At 39.9% G+C, this 22,525-nt stretch overlaps 1 protein-coding gene across 2 annotated transcripts in view; it reads right to left on the bottom strand.

The window, feature by feature from the left end:
• The window catches only part of RAB3GAP1 (RAB3 GTPase activating protein catalytic subunit 1), a 123,812-nt gene that overhangs the window by 87,176 nt on the left and 14,111 nt on the right, over positions 1-22,525 (bottom strand). For both annotated transcript variants that reach the window (XM_036858080.1, XM_036858081.1), the window contains exon 3: positions 19,072-19,147. In XM_036858080.1, coding sequence (XP_036713975.1) covers positions 19,072-19,147 — 76 coding nt within the window. The remainder of the gene's footprint in view (positions 1-19,071; positions 19,148-22,525) is intronic.

Raw genomic sequence — 22,525 nt, 5'->3', positions numbered from 1 at the left:
GTCTGGGAAGATCCCACATGCCGCAGAGCAACGAAGTCCAGGCACCACAACTACTGAGCCTGTGCTCTGGAGCCCGCAAGCCACAACTACTGACCCTACATACTGCAACTACTGAAGCCCGCGCGCCTAGAGCTCGTGCTCTGCAACAAGAGAAGCCACTGCAATGAGAAGCCTGCACACCGCAACGAAGAGTAGCTCCCACTCAACACAACTAGAGAAAGCCCGTGCACAGCAACAAAGACCCAATGCAGCCAAAAAATATAAATAAATTAATAAATTAAAATAACATGAGAAAATGTTCAACATGAACAGCCATTAGGAAAATGCAAATCAAAGCCACAATGAGACATCAATTCATATCCACTAGGATGGCTATAATTAAAAAGATAATATCAAGGGAGGAGATCAATTGGTGGAGTAGGAGAATGCTGAGCTCACCTCCCCACAGGAACACATCACAATACAGCTACATGAGGAGGAATTCTTATTGAAAACAAATTGGAGAATGATAGAAAGACTCTTCTTCAACCAAGGCTATGAGGAAAGATCCACACAAAGTCAGGTAGAAAGTGAGGAGAAGCAATCAGGACCTGCAGCACTAGGAGGGGACACAGAAGAGGAGACGGATATCACAGGCTCAGAGATCCTCCGTGGGGAGTGAGTGGTCCAAGCCACATATTGAGCACCCCCTACCTGGGGTTCAACACCAGGAAGATGTGTCTCCGTAGCTGGTTTGAACACTAGTGGCACTTATAGGAGGGCTATAAGAAACCAAGATTCTACTCCTGAAGAATGCACACACATGCTTGCTTACTCCCAGGAATAAGGCCTAGGAAGAAGAGTGAAACTTCCTTGGGCTCTGGCTGGTTTCCCAAAACCACACACAAAGCGTGGGCACCCTGGTCCACACCAAGCACCTCTCCAGCACCTCTAGCTATTTATTTATTTATTTTATTTATTTATCTTTGACTGCACTGGGTCTTCGTTACTGCATGAGGGCTTTCTCTAGTTGTGGCGAGCGGGAGCTACTCTTTGTTACGGTGCACGGGCTTCTCATTGCAGTGGCTTTTCTTGTTGCGGAGCACAGGCTCTAGGCGCAAGCTTCAGTAGTTGTAGCACACGGGCTCAGTAGTTTTGGCTCGCGGGCTCCAGAGCGCTGGCTCAGTAGTTGTGGTGCACAGGCTTAGTTGCTCCGCGGCATGTGGGATCTTCCCAAACCAGGGCTTGAACCCCTGTCCCCTGCATTGGCAGGCGGATTCTTAACTACTGCGCCACCAGGGAAGCGCCAAACATTTTTAAAATGTCTGTACAGATTACTTCCCTGCCCTTCAGGATAAGAACTACACCCAATGAGTGTCTACTAAGCCAAGTAATTAATGTGTAATTATGTGTGTATGTGCATGTTTGTGTGTGTGCATACATAAAATCTCCTAACACTGTCATATAAGTTTCAACCCTATTTTATAGATGAGAAAAGGTTCAAAGATTTAAAAACCTGTCCAAGGCTACAATACCATTAAGTACTAAAGCTAGAATTCGATCCACCACAGCCTGGTTCTTTCCACTAGAAGCTAAGGCAGATAGACATAAACATGCACATATACATATATAAATTCAATAGTACATATGCGAACAAGATAAACAAGGAGAACAATATATGGGTCAGAACTTAAGGAGATGGTGGATAAATACCAAATGAGTCAGAAATGGATTCATTCAGAAAACTGGATCCCTGTTAGTCTGCAGGTAAGGTAAGGCTAATAAGAAAGAACAGATAATGATCTGGGGCGGGAAACTGGATGTCAAATTTAGGGAACAAATAGTCCAATTCAGCTGAAGTTTCCTACAGGGAATAGAGAAAAAAAAAGGTAGAGATCTGACAGTGGATGTCTACGAATATCAGTTCTAGGAGTTTCAACTTCACCCTGTGGGCAATGAAGAGCCTTTGAAGGCTTCTGTGTAGGCTTGTAACATGATAACAGTATTAGTTGAGGAGAATTCCTCTGAACACCGTGGATGGAAAGAAGAAATAGGATAGAGATAAGGTAGGGAAGAGGATAGGAGAAAATATTTGCAGGTTACATATCATATATTGGGTTGGCCAAAACGTTCGTTCGGGTTTTTCCGTAACATCTTACGGAAAAACCCGAACGAACGTTTTGGCCAACTCAGTAAGAGATTAATATCTAGAATGTAATAAAGAACTCTTACAACTTAACAACTGCATTAAAAAATGAGCAAAGAGGGCTTCCCTGGTGGCGCAGTGGTTGAGAATCTGCCTGCCAATGCAGGGGACACGGGTTCGAGCCCTGGTCTGGGAAGATCCCACATGCTGCAGAGCAACTGGGCCCGTGAGCCACAACTACTGAGCCTGCGCATCTGGAGCCTGTGCTCCGCAACAAGAGAGGCCACGATAGTGAAAGGGCCGCACACCATGATGAAGAGTGGCCCCCGCTTGCCGCAACTAGAGGAAGCCCTCGCACAGAAACGAAAACCCAACACAGCCAAAATAAATAAATAAATAAATAATAATTAAAGGTGCTAATAATTAAAAAAAAAAAAATGAGCAAAGAGACCTTCAAGATGGCGGAGGAGTAAGACATGGAGATCACCTTCCTCCCCACAAATACATCAGAAATACATCTACATGTGGAACAACTCCTAGAGAACACCTACTGAACGCTGGCAGAAGACTGAGACTTCCCAAAAGGCAAGAAACTCCCCACGTACCTGGGTAGGGCAAAAGAAAAAAGAAAAAACAGAGACGAAAGAATAAGGACGGGACCTGCACCTCTGGGAGGGAGCTGTGAAGGAGGAAAAGTTTCCACACACTAGGAAGCCCCTTCACTAGCAGAGACGGGACAGGGGGGTGGGCAGGGGGGAAGCTTCGGAGCCACAGAGGAGAGCGTAACAACAGGGGTGCAGAGGGCAAAGCGGAGAGATTCCCGCACACAGGAAGGGTGCCGACCAGCACTCACCAGCCCGAGAGGCTTGTCTGCTCACCTGCCGGGGCGGGCGAGGGCTGGGAGCTGAGGCTCGGGCTTCAGAGGTCAGACCCCAGGGAGAGGACTGGGGTTGGCTGCGTGAACACAGCCTGAAGGGTGCTAGTGCGCCACAGCTAGCCGGGAGGGAGTCCGGGAGAAACTCTGGACCTGCCTAAGAGACAAGAGGCCATTGTTTCGGGGTGCACGAGGAGAGGGGATTCAGAGCACCACCTAAACGAGCTCCAGAGACGGGCATGAGCCGTGGCTATCAGCACAGACACTAGAGACGAGCATGAGACGCTAAGGCTGCTGCTGCCGCCACCAAGAAGCCTGTGTGCGAGCACAGGTCACTATCCACACCACCCCTCCCAGGAGCCTGTGCAGTCCACCACTACCAGGGTCCCGTGATCCAGGGACAACTTCCCCGGGAGAACACACAGGGCCTCAGGCTGTTGCAATGTCACACCGGCCTCTGCTGCCTCAGGCTCGCCCTGCATTCCGTACCCCCCCTCCCCCTGGCCTGAGTGAGCCAGAGCCCCCTAATCAGCTGCTACTTTAAACCCATCCTGTCTGGGCGGGAACAGACGCCCTCAGGAGACCTACATGCAGAGCCGGGGCCAAATCCAAAGCTGAACCCCAGGAGCTGTATGAACAAATTAGAGAAAGGGAAATCTCTCCCAGCAGCCTCAGGAGCAGCGGATTAAATCTCCACAATCAACTTGATGTACCCTGCATCTCTGAAATACCTGAATAGACAATGAATCAACCCAAATTGAGGCAGTGGACTCTGGGGGCAACTGTAGACTTGGGGTTTGCTTTCTGCATCTAATTTATTTCTGGTTTTATGTTTATCTTAGTTTAGTATTTAGAGTTTATCATCATTGGTAGATTTGTTTATTGATTTGCTTGCTCTCTCTTTTTTTTAATGTAGATATATATATTTTTTTCCTTTTTCTCTTTTTATGGGTATAGGTGTATGCTTCTTTGTGTGATTTTGCCTGTATAACTTTGCTTTTACCACTTGTCCTACGGTTCTCTCTGTCCGTTTTTGTTTTTGTTTTTTTAGTATAGTTTTTAGCACTTATTGTTGGATTTGTGTTTTGGTTTGGGTGCTCTCTTCCTTCTTTCTTTCATTTTCTTTCCTTTTTAAATTACTTTTTAATTTTTTATTTTTAATAATTTTTTTATTTCTTATTTTAGTAACTCCATTTACTTTATTTTTTAATTTTTTTCTCCCTTTTCTTCTGAGCCATGTGGCTGACAGGGTCTTGGTGCTCTCGCCAGGTGTCAGGCCTGTGCCTCTGAGGTGGGAGAGACGAGTTCAGGACACTGGTCCACCAGAGACCTCCCGGCTCCAAGTAATAACAAATGGCGAAAGCTCTCCCAGAGATCTCCATCTCAACGCTAAGACCCAGCTCCACTCAACGACCAGCAAGCTACAGTGCTGGAAACCCAGTGCTAAACAGCTAGCAAGACAGGAACACAACCACACCCATTAGCAGAGAGGCTGCCTAAAATCATAATAAGGTCACAGACACCCCAAAACACACCACCAGATGCCGTCCTGCCCACCAGAAAGACAAGATCCAGACTCATCCACCAGAACACAGGCTCCAGTCCCCTCCACCAGGAAGCCTATACAACCCACTGCAGCAACCTTAGCCACTGGGGGCAAACACCAAAAACAATGGGAACTACGAACCTGCAGCCTGTGAAAAGCAGACCCCAAACACAGTAAGGTAAGCAAATTGAGAAGATAGAGAAACACACAGCGGATGAAGGAGCAAGGTAAAAACCCACCAGCCAAACAAAGGAAGAGGAAATAGGCAGTCTACCTGAAAAACAATTCAGAGTAATGATAGTAAAGATGATCCAAAATCTTGGAAATAGAACGGAGAAAATATAAGAAACGCTGAACAAGGACCTAAAAGAACTAAAGAGCAAACAATGATGAACAACAGAATAAATGAAATTGAGAAATCTCTAGAAGGAATCAATAGCAGAATAAATGAGGCAAAAGAACGGATAAGGGGGCTTCCCTGGTGGCGCAGTGGTTGAGAGTCTGCCTGCCAATGCAGGGGACGCGGGTTCGAGCCCTGGTCTGGGAGGATCCCACATGCCGCGGAGTGGCTGGGCCCGTGAGCCACAACTGCTGAGCCTGCACGTCTGGAGCCTGTGCTCCGCAACGAGAGGCCGCGACAGTGAGAGGCCCGCGCACCGCGATGAGGAGTGGCCCCCGCTCGCCGCAACTGGAGAGAGCCCTTGCACAGAGGCGAGGACCCAACACAGCCAAAAATAAATAAATAAATTTATTAAAAAAAAAAAAAAAAAAAAAAAAAGAACGGATAAGGGACCTGGAAGATAAAACAGTGGAAAAAACTACCACAAAGCATATTAAAAAAAAAAGAATGAAAAGAATTGAGGAGAGTCTCAGAGACCTCTGGGACAACATTAAACATACCAACATTCGAACTATAGGGGTCTCAGAAGAAGAAGAAAAAAAGACAAGGACTGAGAAAATATTTGGAGAGATTATAGTTGAAAACTTCCCTAATATGGGAAAAGAAATAGTCAATCCATACCAGGAAGTGCAGAGAGTCCCATACAGGATAAATCCTAGGAAAAACACGCCAAGACACATATTAAGCAAACTATCAAAAATTAAATACAAAGAAAAAATATTAAAAGCAGCAAAGGAAAAACAACAAATAACACACAAGGGAATCCCCATAAGGTAAACAGCTGATCTTTCAGCAGAAACTCTGCAAGCCAGAAGGGAGTGGTAGGACATATTTAAAGTGATGAAACAGAAAAACCTACAACCAAGATTACTCTACCCAGCAACCATCTCTTTCAGATTCAAGGGAGAAATTAAAACCTTTAGAGATAAGCAAAGACTAAGAGAATTCAGCACCACCAAACCAGCTTTACAACAAATGTTGAAGGAACTTCTCTAGGCAGGAAACGCAAGAGAAGGAAAAGACCTATAATAACAAACCCAAAACATTATGAAAATGGTAATAGGAACATACATATCGATAACTACCTTAAATGTAAATGGTTAAATGCTCCCACCAAAAGACACAGACTGGCTGAATGGATACAAAAACAGAACCCGTATATATGCTCTCTACAAGAGACTCACTTCAGACCTAGGGACACATACAGACTGAAAGTGAGGGGTGGAAAAAGATATTCCATGCAAATGGAAATCAAAAGAAAGCTAGAGTAGCAATTCTCATATCAGACAAAATAGACTTTAAAATAAAGACTCTCACAAGAGAGAAAGAAGGACACTACATAATGATCAAGGGATCAATACAAGAAGAAGATATAACAATTGTAAATATTTATGCACCTAACATACGAGCACCCCAATACATAAGGCAAACGCTAACAGCCATAAAAGGGGAAATTGACAGTAACACAATCATAGTAGGGGACTTCAACACCCCACTTTCACCAATGGACAGATCATCCAAAATGAAAATAAATAAGGAAACACAAGCTTTAAATGATATATTAAACAAGATGGACTTAATTGATATTTATAGGACATTCCATCCAAAAACAACAGAATACACTTTCTTCTCAAGTGCTAATAGAACATTCTCCAGGACAGATCATATCTTGGGTCACAAATCAAGCCTTGGGTAAACTTAAGAAAATTGAAATCATATCAAGTATCTTTCCTGACCACAACACTATGAGATTAGATATCAATTACAGGGAAAAAAAACTGTAAAAAATACAAACACATGGAGGCTAAACAATACACTATTAAATAACCAAGAGATCACTAAAGAAATCAAAGAGGAAATCAAAAACTACCTAGAAACAAATGACAATGAAAACACGATGACCCAAAACCTATGGGATGCAGCAAAAGCAGTTCTAAGAAAGAAGTTTATAGCAATACAATCCTACCTCAACAACAAGAAACACCTCAAACAACCTAACCTTACACCTAAAGCAATTAGAGAAGGAAGAACAAAAAAACCCTAAAGTTAGCAGAAGGAAGGAAATCATAAAGATCAGATGAGAAATAAATGAAAAAGAAATGAAGGAAACAATAGCAAAGATCAATAAAACTAAAAGCTGGTTCTTTGAGAAGATAAACAAAATTGATAAACCATTAGCCAGACACATCAAGAAAAAAAGGGAGAAGACTCAAATCAACACAATTAGACATGAAAAAGGAGAAGTAACAACTGACACTGCAGAAATACAAAGGATCATGAGAGATTACTACAAGCAACTCTATGCCAATAAAATGGACAACCTGGAAGAAATGGACACATGCTTAGAAAAGCACAACCTTCCGAGACTGAACAAGGAAGAAACAGAAAACATAAACAGACCAATCACAAGCACTGAAATTGAGACTGTGATTAAAAATCTTCCAACAAACAAAAGCCCAGGACCAGATGGCTTCACAGGTGAATTCTACCAAACAGTTACAGAAGAGCTAACACCTATCCTTCTCAAACTCTTCCAAAATATAGCAGAGGGAGGAACACTCCCAAACTCATTCTACAAGGCCACCATCACCCTGATACCAAAACCAGACAAAGATGTCACAAAGAAAGAAAACTACAGGCCAATATCACTGATGAACATAGATGCAAAATTCCTCAACAAAATACTAGCAAACAGAATCCAACAGCACATTAAAAGGATCATACACCATGATCAAGTGGGGCTTATCCCAGGAATGCAACGATTCTTCAATATATGCAGATCAATCAGTGTGATAAACCACATTAACAAATTGAAGGACAAAAACCATATGATCTTCTCAATTGATGCAGAAAAAGCTTTTGACAAAATTCAACACCCATTTATGATAAAAATCATCCAGAAAGCAGGCACAGAGGGAACTTACCTCAACATAATAAAGGCCATATATGATGAACCCACAGCCAACATCGTTCTCAATGGTGAAAAACTGAAACCATTTCCACTAAGATCAGGAACAAGACAAGGTTGCCCACTCTCACCACTATTATTCAACATAGTTTTGGAAGTTTTAGCCACAGCAATCAGAGAAGAAAAAGAAATAAAAGGAATACAAATTGGAAAAGAAGAAGTAAAACTGTCACTGTTTGCAGATGACATGATACTATACGTAGAGAATCCTAAAGATGCTACCAGAAAACTACTAGAGCTAATCAATGAATTTGGTAAAGTAGCAGGATACAAAATTAATTGCACAGAAATCTCTTGCATTCCTATACACTAATGATGAAATATCTGAAAGAGAAATTAAGGAAACATTCCTATTTACCACTGCAACAAAAAGAATAAAATACCTAGGAATAAACCTACCTAAGGAGACAAAAGACCTGTATGCAAAAAAACTATAAGACACTGATGAAGGAAATTAAAGATGATACAAATAGATGGAGAGATATACCATGTTCTTGGATTGGAAGAATCAGCACTGTGAAAGTGACTATACTATCCAAAGCAGTCTACAGATTCATTGCAATCCCTATCAAACTAACAATGGCATTTTTCACAGATCTAGAACAAAAAATTACACAATTGGGCTTCCCTGGTGGCGCAGTGGTTGAGAATCTGCCTGCTAATGCAGGGGACACGGGTTCGAGCCCTTGTCTGGGAAGATCCCACATGCCGCGGAGCAACATGTGCCGTGAGCCACAACTACTGAGCCTGCACGTCTGCAGCCTGTGCTCCGCAACAAGAGAGGCCACAGTAGTGAGAGGCCCACGCACCGTGATGAAGAGTGGCCCCCGCTTGCCGCAACTAGAGAAAGCCCTCGCACAGAAACGAAGACCCAACACAGCCAAAAATAAATAAATTGATTTTTAAAAAAGAACAAAAAACTGTTAAAAAAAAAATTACACAATTTGTATGGAAACACAAAAGACCCCAAATAGCCAAAGCAATCTTGAGAAAGAAAAATGGAGCTGGAGGAATCAGGCTCCCTGACTTCAGACTATGCTACAAAGCTACAGTAATCAAGACAGTATGGTACTGGCACAAAAATAGAAATATAGATCAATGGAACAGGATAGAAAGCCCAGAGATAAACCCATGCATATATCGTCACCTTATCTTTGATAAAGGAGGCAAGAATATACAATGGAGAGAAGACAGCCTCTTCAATAAGTGGTGCTGGGAAAACTGGACAGCTACATGTAAAAGAATGAAATTAGAACACTCCCTAACACCATACACAAAAATAAACTCAAAATGGATTAAAGACCTAAATGTAAGGCCAGACACTATGATGTGCCAGACACTATGATGCTGCAAAATGATGCAGCTGCTGTGGAAAACAATATGGTGGTTCTTCAAAAACTTAAAAATAGAACCACCAATGATTTAGCAATCCCATTTTTGGGTATATACCCAAAAGACTTAAAAGCAGGGACTCAAACTGGTATTTGTACAACCATATTCATAGCAGCATTATTTGCAATAGCCAAAGGTAGAAGCAACCCGTGTCTAATGACAAATGAATGAATGGATTAACAAAGTGTAGCATATACATATAATAGAATTTTATTTCAGCCTTAAAAAGGAATGAAATGGACACACACTACAATATGGGTAAACTTTGAAGACATTATGCTAAGAGAAACAAGCCAGACATAAATATTGTATGATTCCTTTCATATGATGTTGTTAGTGTTTAATGAGTATAGTTTCAGTTTAGGATGATGAAAAAGTTCTCGATATGGATGGTGGTAATCATTGCACAACAGTGTGAATGCACTTAATTAATGCCTGAACTGTACACTTAACAATGGTTAAATTGGTAATTTTTTTTTACAAGTTTTCTTATGTTCTTTGCTAAAATGAAAAATTTATAATTTTTGTAATGCAAAAGACACATTCAAATTAAAAGAAAAATGACAGGCTAGGCAAAAGATCTGCAACACAATTAACAAAGCCCTTCTATAACTCAGTAGAAAATTGGTGAATGTATATAATGAGCAATCGAAAGGGAAATTCTAATGTTTAATAAACATGAAGGAACACTCATTTTCAACAGTGCTCAGGAAAATATACATAAAAATTAGATAGTTTTACATTGACAAAAATATAATGAAAATTGTGTTGGAGGACTGAGGAAATGGGTGCATTCATGTGCCATGCATGAGGAGAGCAGAAGTACATTCAATCATCTTGGTGGAAAACAAAGCTGTATTTATCAAAAATAAAAAACACATTCCCTTTGACTTAGTAATTCTACTTTTAGAACTGTTATAGAAATATTCATACAAGTCTGCAAATGTATGTACAATAATGCTTACTACCCCAGTGCTACAACTGCAAAAACTGAAAATTAAATATCCTTTCAATAGGAATATAAACAAGACATTATGGTACAGTCATACAGTGCACTACAATGCAAGCATTAAAATAATGAGATAGATGTCTGTGTCTTATCTTGGAAAAAAGCCAACAAAATATAAAGTTTTTTTAAAAAGGCAGTTGTAGCACAAAACAGATCTTTTTTTTTAAAGGTATGACACAGACACACGGAATAGAATATCAAACAGTTAAACACTGTTAGCTCTGAAAAGGAGATGGGCAGAAGGGAAGTGATGAGGAGGAAACTGTCACTTTTGAAATACAAACATTATTTGATTTGGTTATATTATTTTTGCAGTTACAGGGTTTTTTAAATTTTAATAAAAATATTCTGACCTCAAAACTAGAAAATGGAAAGGACAGGAAAGACAATTTCAGGAAACTGACTTCAGAAGACAACTTTCTAGGCCATAAGACAGATATCTTGCCCCCAAATATTTCTCCATACAATCTAAAGCTGTTTATTTACTTTTCTTACATTTTTCTGAAATTCCACTGGTGTCCTTTTAAAAACATTAAAAACTTGAGCATTGTATGGTGGAAAGGAATTCAGGCTAGGAGCCCAAAAGCAGTTTCTGTGAATTACTTTAGTCTTTGATAGGATAAGGAACTCTCCCTGGAAGAGTAACAATTTCAATTTCATTTTTATTTTCCTTTAGCATTTTAGTAGCATACAAAACCAAAATACTTTTTGTAAGATCAAGTGATTATCACCCATTCAAATCTTTTTAAATAAATAAAAAACTACACTCTGCTAACCCAAGTAAGATTAGCATTATATTTTGGAGATGGGGATAGAAACAGGAAACAAAGGAAAGAAGCAGGTAATTTTGGAGCATTCAACATTTAAGGGTAGGGCTGACTTGAGTCAAAACTTGAGGCCAGGATACCAGAGACTGAGTAAAACACTAGGGAGGTAGAGGTATATTAAGGACAAATTTCACTGACTTAAAAATTATTACTTGTGTGTGGGGTACAAAACTTCATGATCGGACTTCCCTGGTGGCGCAGTGGTTAAGAATCCGCCTGCCAATGCAGGGGACACGGGTTCAATCCCTGGTCCGGGAAGATCCCACATGCTGCGGAGCAACTAAGCCCGTGCATCACAACTACTGAGCCTGCGCTCTAGAGCCTGTGAGCCACAACTACTGAGCCCACATGCCACAACTACTGAAGCCCACACACCTAGAGCCCATGCTCCACAACAAGAGAAGCCACTGCAATGAGAAGCCCACGCACTGCAACAAGGAGTAGCCCCCGCTCACTGCAACTAGAGACAGCCTGTGCACAGCAACAAAGAACCAACGCAGCCAAAATTTAATTAATTAATTAATTTAAAAAAAAAAAAAACTTCATGATCAAGTAAACCTTTGGATATGTACTCAACCAAAACAAAATACATTAATTTTTTAAATAGTAAATGCATATGAAACAAAATTGAAAATAGTAGCTTTTATTTAATCTTTTTTGAGTCACACGTTCCTTTAAGTATCCGATGAAAGCTCTGGACCATCTGCCAGGAAAATCATGCATATTCACATTAAAAATTAAGCATGTATAAAAAAAATTAAGCATGTACACAATTTAAAGAGACCTAAGACTCTGGGTTAAGAACTCCCATTAAAAATGGTGATGAGGTCCCTCTGTCCACAAAGAACTTCATCCTTTAAACTGGCTTAACTCTAATTCTACTAACATGATAAAACCTAACTTCCACCATAATTTTCTCTTTTTTTCCCTAAATTTTTAATTTTTATTTATTTATTTATTTTTGGCTGTACCACATGGCATGTGGGATCCTCATTCCCTGACCAGGGATCAAACCCATGCCCCCTGCATTGCAAGTGTGGAATCCTAACCACTGGACTGCCAGGGAAGTCCCAATCATAATTTGCCTAAGCAACTGAGTTCAGAGATCTAATCTGGGATTAACCGCTTGAACACCTACAAGTCACTGGTTGTACACTTCATGGAGGGAGGAACAGAAAGAATACAGTCCTCTATTGGTGTCTGTAGAGAACTGGTTTAAGGACGTCTCTCCCACAGCCCCCTAGGATACCAAAATCATCAGATAGTCAACTCTCTTACATAAAATAGTGTAATATTTGCATAGAAACTATGCACATCCTCTTGTGTACTTTAAATCATCTCTAGATTACTTATAATACATAATACAATGTAGATGCTATATAAATAGTTGTAAATACTATGTAAATAGTTGCCAGTGCCACAAATTTAAGTTTTGCTTTTTGGAACTTTCTGGAATTTTTTTTTTACAATATTTTTGATCCTCAGTTGAATCTGCAGATGTGGAACCCACAGATATGGAGGGTTGACTATACTGATAGCTGAGGAATAGATAAAATGACTATGGAGTAAAGAGGTAAAGTATTTAACAATCTGGAGGTGAGGGAGGGTAGAGAGGTTGTTTTAATCAACAGGAAGCAGAATAACAATTCCTGATCCATAGTGGGAACTCTATAAATGAATGAATGAAAAGTGAATGAAACAATAAATGAACAAAAGGAAGTAGCTGAAGAGACTGACTACATGGCTCCAGTAATAGGGAGAGAATTTTAATATTTTGGGCACTACCCTGAAAACATAATTTAAACATTTCCTCCTCACTATAGAAAAATACAGTCAAAATTCTCATCAGCCATATTTACAACCAAATTTTTAGAAAATGACTCACCCACTAGACTTGCCAATTGCAGGATATATAAAATTCATTAGGAGGAAAAAATCAAATTACTAAATCAGAATTAAAGAAAAAAGGAGAAAAATTACTAAGTCAAAGGAGGAAAAAAGTAAAAAATAAAATCAAAATATAAAGAAAAGAGCTACTTACAAAATTAAATGCAGACATATTACACTAAATACTAACTTACTTTAAAATACACCAGGGACTTCCCTGGTGGCGCAGTGATTAAGAATCCGCCTGCCAATGCAGGGGACATAGGTTCGAGCCCTGGTCCAGGAAGATCCTACATGCCATGGAGCAACTACTGAGCCTGCACTCTAGAGCTCTCGAACCACAACTACTGAGCCCACGTGCCACAACTACTGAAGCCCACATGCACAGAGCCCGTGCTAAGCCACTGCAAAGAGAAGCGGATTCTTAACCACTGTGCCACCTGGGAAGCCCCAAAAAATCTTTTAAAATATACAAAAGAAAAATAAAAACTATGAAATAATAGAACTAAAAATGTCTGAAGAGACGTCTCATCTATCTCTGATGAAACCTGAACCTTTTCAGCCAAAATACATTACATAGAGTTTTATTTTTTCCCAGCTAGGTGCTAAGTTTTTAACTTCTAGGAGCTCTAAGGAAGCCATTGATACTTTTTACAGCAAATAAGTGTTAAGTAATTCTATTAGTTTATATTCTATTCTACTTAAGCAAATGTCATTTTAAAGCTTCTGGTGAATACTTTTAAGAGAGGCAACGCCAGCAGGAGCAAAAACTAACTGAGATGGCCCAATGCCACAAAGGGAGTAAGCACTAAAACTAGAATTCTTGAGAGGGAAGGATTGGGAGTGTGGGATTAGCAGATGTAAACTATTATACATAGAAAGGATAAACAACAAGGTCCTACTGTATAGCACAGGGAACTATATTCGATGTCCTGTGATAAACCATAATGGAAAAGAATATGAAAAAAGGAATGTATGTGTATAAGTGAGTCACTCTGCTGTACAGCAGAGATTGCCACAACATTGTACATCAACTATACTTCAATAAAAAAAAGATTTTAATTTAGAAATCTATCACCAGAAAACTACTAGAACTCATTAATCGGGGCTTCCTTGGTGGCGCAGTGGTTGAGAATCTGCCTGCCAATGCAGGGGACACGGGTTCGGACCCTGGTCTGGGAGGATCCCACATGCCGTGGAGCAACTAGGCCTGTGAGCCACAACTACTGAGCCTGTGCTCTAGAGCCCGCGAGCCACAACTACTGAGCCTCCGCGTCTGGAGCCTGTGCTCTGCAACAAGAGAGGCCGCAACAGTGAGAGGCCCGCACACTGCGATGAAGAGTGGCCCCCGCTCGCCGCAACTAGAGAAAGCCCTCACACAGAAACGAAGACCCAACACAGCCAAAAATAAATAAATAAATAATTAATTTAAAACTTAAAAAAAAAAAAAGGTTAAAGTGGTAAACCGTTAGTACAAATCATCCTTGACTTATGATGGTGTTATTATGGCCCAATAAACTCATAATAGGTTGGAAATATCGTTAAGTCAACATAATACACCTAATCTATCATATATTATAGCTTAGCCTAGCCTACCTTAAACATGCTCAGAACACTTAACATTAGCCTAGTTAGACAAAATCATCTAACACAAAGCCTATTTTGTAATGAAATGCTGACTACCTCATGTAATTTTTTGAGTACTTAAAGTGAAAAACAGAATGGTTACACGGGTACAGAACAGTTTTAAGTGCATCAGTGGCTTACCCTCGTGATCGAATGGTTTACTGGGAGCTGCAGCTTGCTGCCCAGCATCACGAGAGAGTACTGTACCACACAGGCTAGCCTGGGAAAAGATCAAAATTCAAAGTACAATTTCCACTGAGTGTGTATCACTTTTGTATCATATCCATCGAAAAATCCTAAGTCAGATCACCGTAAGTTGGAGACCATCTGTATATATTTTACCACAATTAAAAAAAATTAATCAACATACTTAACCATATTCAGAGAATAAAAAAGAAAAACCATCTGACTGTTTCAATAGGTACAGAATAAGATTTGAATAAATTATACCCATGATTTCAAAAAAACCTTTCAGCTAATTAAGAACAGAATTTCCCCTGTGTTATAAAGGACACCTATGAAAAACCTACAATTCTGAGTATTGAAGAGCTGGACATTTCCCCCTTAAAATTGGGAAGGAGGCAAGGATGTCTACTCTCAACAATTCTATTCAAAATTTTATTAAAGGTCCCAGTTAGTGCAATTAAAAATAAGAAATGCAAGGTACAAAAATTGAGAAGGAAGTAAAACTGTCCCTATTTGCAAATAACATGACTCTGCATGTAGAAGATGCAGAAGAATTAACAAAAAGATTATGAATCTTTACATTTAACCAGGTCTCAAGATACCAAATCAATATACAAAATTTTATTGTATGTCTATGCACTAGCAATAAACAAATGAAAAAGAAAATTTAAAAACAATTCCATTTACAACTGCATCATATAACATATTTAGTAATAAATTTAACAAAAAAATGCAAGACCTCATCAAAAGCTATAAAACATTGCTGCAATAAAGATGACTTAATAAGTGAAGAGATTTCAAGATTGTCAAAATGTTACTTCTCCTCAAAGTAATCTATAAATTCAACACAATCCCAATCATAGTCCCAGCATAATCATAATCCTTTTTATATAAACTGACAAGCTCATTCTGAAATTCATAATGAAAACAAAGGTCCTAGAATAGACAAAACAATTTGGGAAAACAACAAAAGCTAGAGAATTTACATTAACTAAATTTGGGACTTACTCTAAAGCTATTCAGTGGTTCTCAGTTGGAGGCAATTTTGCACCTCAGGGGACATTTGGCAATGTCTAGATACATTTTTGGTTTTCACCACGGGGAGGATGCTACTGGGATCTAACAGGCAGAGGACAGGGATACTACTAAAATTCTATAATACGTGAGACAGCCCCACAACAACCTGGCCCAAAATTTCAACAGTGCCAAAACTGGGAAACCCTAAACTACAGTAGTCAAGACAATGTGGTATTGACATCAGGATTTTCAAATAGATTAATGAAACAGAATACAGATTCCAGAAGATGACCCCCCTAGGTCAACTGTCTGACAAAGGCAACAAAGCAATTCAATGGAGAAAAGTGTTTTCAACAAAAGGTTCTAGAACAAGATAGGCATATGTAAAAAACTGAACTGTGATTCCCACCTCACACCATACATATCATTAGTTCATGATGGGTCATATACCTAAATAAAAGCTAAAATGATAAATTCTAGAAGAAAACATATCTTCACAACCTAGCAAAAGTACTATCTGTGAAAAGACTTAAAAGCAGAATATATAAAAGAACTAAAAGATCCCTACAACTCAATAAAAACTCAACCCAATTTAAAATATGGACAAAAAACTTGAACAGACATTTCACAAAAGATGACACACAAATGGCTAACAAGCACACGAAAAAAGTGATCAATACCAATATTCGTCACAGAAATACAAAAGTAAAACCAGAAAGAGAATACAAATTAATTCCACAAACTACATACCCATTAGGAGGACTAAACTTTATAAGACTGAAAACAAACAACTGTTGGTGAAAATATGAAATAACCCAAACTCTCACATATTGCTGGTGGGTAGGTAAAATGTTACAAAAGATCTAGCACTTTCTCATAAAGTTAAGCATACACTTAGCCTATGACCCAGTAATTCTACTAGATATTTACCCAAGAGAAATAAAAACATACCTCTGCAAAAGGCCTCATGTAAGAATGTTCTGCTTTATTCACAATAGCGAATATGTCTGTCAACAAGTAACACACTGTGGTATATTCATTCATACAACAGACTACTACTCAGCAATAAAAATACTGATACCTGCAACAACCTAGAATAATCTCAAATATTATGTAAAACAAACCACCATAAAGACTATGCACTGTATGATAGCATGTATATCCAATCGCAGAGCAGGCAAAAGTAAGCTATGGTTTAAAAGAAAAAAGGAAAAGAACAGCAGATGCCTTGGAAGGGCAGGGGGCAGGGGGCGTTGCAGGGAGAAGGCATGAGTGAGGAACATGGGAATCAAGTGGAATGGTTCACTATGGACATTTCTGGGATGACAGAAATGTCCAATATCTTGAGTGAGGAATCTTACATGATATAAACATTTACCAAAATAAGCAGTTTTGTACATTATATATAGTTTATTAAAAAAAAAAACTATTTAAAAAAAATCTAGTAGGGGTGGCGAGTAGATAGGGGTAATATTGAAATAAGAAATGGAAGAATTGTTGAATCTGAGTGACACACACATGGGGGTTCCCTATACTATTTTTGAAATTTTCCATAATTAAAGGTATTTAAAAAATAATTTCTCTTAATTGTCCCTCAGTGGAGGAAGAGAATTAGTAATCACTGTCCTTGACATAAATTACAATCTCTTACTAAGGTATGCTCTAAATTTTCTTTTTTATGCTGAATATATACAGCATATATATACTCCTTTACACTTTCTTTAATCTTATTCATCATAGTTACAGCTCACCTTGAAATGTGTTCATATTTTCCATATTTGATTTATTTACTACTACCTGTAGGGAGAAAACACTCCTTTTGCCCCTACTACCTGATAGCAATACGCTACCTACTTTGAATACATTACCCAACTTAAATCCCAAAGTTGAATTTAGCGTCTAGAATTTTAATCTTATTTACTTATTAATTACCTCTCTCTCATGAAAATTCATGTGCAGTGGCAAACAAGGATCTTACCCTGTTCACTACTTCTTCAGACATGGCACATAAAGGATACCCAGTGAATATGTGTAAATCAAAGAATTAAGGAATATAATATCAGAGCTCACAAATACACAGTTTAGCTCTCTTTTTGATAGTACAAATCACTTCCCACTCCAGTTATATCCAGCTTGTTTTGCCTTTAATTTTACTGGCATTTATATCAACTGCTATGTCTTTGTTTCAAGTGGAATAGAATATCTGTGTCTCAGAACTTCACATTTCCTCTACTCAAAAATACAATCATAAAATATTTAAACACAGTTGATTTAATGTATATATTTCACTATATTAAATGATGTGATTTTTCTGCTCTTATTCATATGGCTAAAGAAAAAAATCATAATACTTTGAGAGTCTCAAATTCTGTTAACATCACAATAAAGCTGAAAAACCCTAGCAAATATTGAGAATTGAGAGTTCCTTACATAGGGGTAAACTGCAGTTAAGAATAGATTTTTAAGAAAAACAATGATCAAATTTACTTGAAAAGAATTTACCTAACAAAGAGAGCATCTATATAAACCTAAAATCAAACTGTTAGTTCCCTTCAGTGAAATACAGGAAATCTAGGTTTGTTCTCAGAGTATGTGCTTCAGTAAACATTTGCAGCATGGTTTATGAGCAAAACTATCAATATCTTACGTTAGGATTAGTTTCACCTCAATTTTGAATATTTTTTTTCATTCTTAAATATCCTCAAAACATCCATAAAGTTAAAAAAAGAAGAGGGGAAAGACGAACATTATTAGTGGTATCATAAAATACAAAAACTGAGTAAAATAACTACTAATGACATCAAGTTAGTTGTTGAAACCAAGATTTTTCCTCATTAGTTACGCAAAATACTCTACCCAAGAAGTTGGTAGTTGCAATTTTTCTCTGACCAAAAAAATTTGAAAAACTGTTTTCAAACATTCTAACGGAGAAAGCAAGAGAGAAGTAAACGCCAGGAGAAACAGAAATAAAATCACTCACAAAGAATGACATTATACATACAAATTTTATTATTTAAAAAACAGGTCACAAGTATCTTACAAATGTTGTTCGCCATAGATTCCAATCCAAGTTCTTCCAGATGCCATTTTATGTTCATAGATTATACATAACTTTAAAAGCATTTACTTTAAATGTATCAAATGCAGCAAAAGACTTAAAAATAGAAGTTTCAAAGCAAATACTCATTTAGAGATACCAGCAAATAGATCTGACCTTCTCAAGTGGCTTTCCCAAAGAGTTTCCAATCAGTTTCCAGTCATTCAAGACTTCTTCAATTTTGGAAATAAACCTAGGAAAGAGGAAAAAACTTTCTAAATATGTAACCACATTTTTTCCTATTCTTATATAATTTCTTTAAAAGTTTTTTTTTTAATATTTTAACACTTTCAACAAAGAAGGCTCAGTAAGTTTAGTATTGTTAGCCTAATTTATGGATGTGAAATAAAAATGAAAATCATCTTTAGCCCAAGAATTCTTAGATTGAGGGACTTCCCTGGTGGCCCAGTGGTTAATAATCCGCCTGCCAATGCAGGGTCACGGGTTCAATCCCTGGTCCGGGAAGATCCCACATGCCGCGGAGGAACTAAGCCCATGTGCCACAACTACTGAGCCTGCACCCTACAGCCCGCGAGCCACAACTACTGAGCCAGCATGCCACGACTACTGAAGCCCGCACACCTAGAGCCTGTGCTCCGCAACAAGAGAAGCCACCGCAATGAGAAGCCTGCGCACTGCAACGAAGAGTAGCCCCCGCTCTCTGCAACTAGAGAAAGCCCGTGTGCAGAAACAAAGACCCAACGCCGCCAAAAATAAATAAATTTTAAAAAATAATAAATTCCCGAGGGATCTGGGCAAGATGGCGGAAGAGTAAGACACGGAGATCACCTTCCTTCCCACAGATACAGTAGAAATACATCTACACGTGGAACTGCTCCTACAGAACACCCACTGAACGCTGGCAGAAGACGTCAGACCTCCCAAAAGGCAAGAAAATCCCCACGTACTTGGGTAGGGCAAAAGAAAAAAGAAATAACAGAGACAAAAGAATAGGGACGGGACCTGCACCAGTGGGAGGGAGCTGTGAAGGAGGAAAGGTGTCCACACACTAGGAAGGCCCTTCGCGGGCGGAGACTGCAGGTAGCAGAGGGGGGAAGCTTCGGAGCCACGGAGGAGAGCGCAGCCACAGGGGTGCGGAGGGCAAAGTGGAGAGATTTCCGCACGGAGGATCGGTGTGTCGAGTAGCACTCACCAGCCCGAGAGGCTTGTCTGCTCACCCGCCGGGGCGGGCGGGGCTGGGAGCTGAGGCTCAGGCTTCGGTTGGATCCCAGGGAGAGGACTGGGGTTGGCGGCGTGAACACAGCCTGAAGGGATTAGCACACCACAGCTAGCGGGGAGGGAGTCCGGGAGAAAGTCTGCAGCTGCCAAAGAGGCAAGAGACCTTTCCTTGCCTCTTTGTTTCGCTGCGCGCAAGGAGAGGGGATTCAGAGCGCCGCCTAAACGAGCTCCAGAGACGGGCGCGAGCTGCGGCTATCAGCGCGGACCCCAGAGACGGGCATGAGACACTAAGGCTGCTGCTGCCGCCACCAACAAGCCTGTGTGCGAGCACAGGTCTCTCTCCACACTGCCCCTCCCGGGAGCCGGTGCAGCCCGCCACGGCCAGGCTCCCGGATCCGGGGAAAACTTCCCTGGAAGAACGCACAGCGCGCCTCAGGCTGCTGCAACGTCACGCCGGCCTCTGCCGCCGCAGGCTCGCCCCGCATCCGTACCCCTCCCTCCCCCCAGCCTGAGTGAGCCACAGTCCCCTAGTCAGCTGCTCCTTTAACCCCGTTCTGTCTGGGCGGGGAACAGACGCCCTCAGGTGATCTACATGCAGAGGCGGGTCCAAATCCAAAGCTGAACCCCGGGACCTGTACGAACAAAGAAGAGAAAGGGAAATCTCTCCCAGCAGCCTCAGAAGCAGCGGATTAAAGCTCCACAAACAACTTGATGTGCCTGCATCTGCTGAATACCTGAATAGACAATGAATCATCCCAAATTCAGGAGGTGGACTTTGGGAGCAGGATATATTAAATTTTCCCCTTTTCCTTTTTTTGCGAGTGTATATGTGTATGCTTCTGGGTGAGATTTTGTCTGTATAGCTTTGCTTTCACCATTAGTCCTAGGATTAGGTCTGTCCTTTTTTTTTTTTTTTTTTACTTAAAAATTTTTTTTTCCTAATAAATGTTTTCTTAATAATTTTTTCCTTATTTTCTACCTTTAAAAATTAAAAAAGAATTTTTTTCTTACTAAATTTATTCTTAATAATTATTTTTCTTATTTTTTATTATAATAGCTTTATTTTATTTTATTTTATCCTCTTTCTTTCTTTCTTTCTTTCTTTCTTTCTATTTTTTCTCCCTTTTATTCTGAGCCGTGTGGATGAAAGGCTCTTGGTGCTCCAGCCAGGCATCAGGGCTGTGCCTCTGAGGTGGGAGAGCCAACTTCAGGACACTGGTCCACAAGAGACCTCCCAGCTCCACGTAATACCAAACGGCGTAAATCTCTCAGAGATCTCCATCTCAACATCAAGACCCAGCTTCACTCAACGACCAGCAAGCTACAGTGCTGGACACCCTATGCCAAACAACTAGCAAGACAGGAACACAGCCCCATCCATTAGCAGAGAGGCTGCCTAAAATCATAATAAGGCCACAGACACCCCAAGACACACCACCAGACGTGGACGTGCCCACCAGAAAGACAAGATCCAACCTCACCCACCAAAACACAGGCACTAGTCCCCTCCACCAGGAAGCCTACACAACCCACTGAACCAACCTTAGCCACTGGGGACAGATACCAAAAACAACGGGAACTACGAACCTGCAGCCTGTGAAAAGGAGACCCCAAACACAGTAAGATAAGCAAAATGAGAAGACAAAAAAACACACAGCAGGTGAAGGAACAGGGTCAAAACCCACCAGACCTAACAAATGAAGAGGAAATAGGCAGTCTACCTGAAAAAGAATTCAGAATAATGATAGTAAAGATGATCCAAAATCTTGGAAATAGAACAGACAAAATGCAAGAAACATTTAACAAGGACGTAGAAGAACTAAAGAGGAACCAAGCAATGATGAAAAACACAATGAATGAAATTAAAAATACTCTAGACGGGATCAATAGCAGAATAACTGAGGCAGAAGAACGGATAAGTGACCTGGAAGATAAAATAGTGGAAATAACTACTGCAGAGCAGAATAAAGAAAAAAGAATGAAAAGAACTGAGGACAGTCTCAGAGACCTCTGGGACAACATTAAACACACCAACATTCGAATTATAGCGGTCCCAGAAGAAGAGGAGAAAAAGAAAGGGACTGAGAAAATATTTGAAGAGATTATAGTTGAAAACTTCCCTAATATGGGAAAGGAAATAGTTAATCAAGTCCTGGAAGCACAGAGAGTCCCATACACGATAAACCCAAGGAGAAACATGCCAAGACACATATTAATCAAACTGTCAAAAATTAAATATAAAGAAAACATATTAAAAGCAGCAAGGGAAAAACAACAAATAACACACAAGGGAATCCCCATAAGGTTAACAGCTGATCTTTCAGCAGAAACTCTGCAAGCCAGAAGGGAGTGGCAGGATATACTTAAAGTGATGAAGGAGAAAAACCTACAA

Source organism: Balaenoptera musculus, chromosome 7, assembly GCF_009873245.2.
Source record: "Balaenoptera musculus isolate JJ_BM4_2016_0621 chromosome 7, mBalMus1.pri.v3, whole genome shotgun sequence".
In the NCBI taxonomy this organism is placed as follows: Eukaryota; Metazoa; Chordata; class Mammalia; order Artiodactyla; family Balaenopteridae; genus Balaenoptera; species Balaenoptera musculus.
The sequence above is the reverse complement of the archived record's forward strand: the minus strand, read 5'-3'. Positions and strand labels throughout refer to the sequence as shown.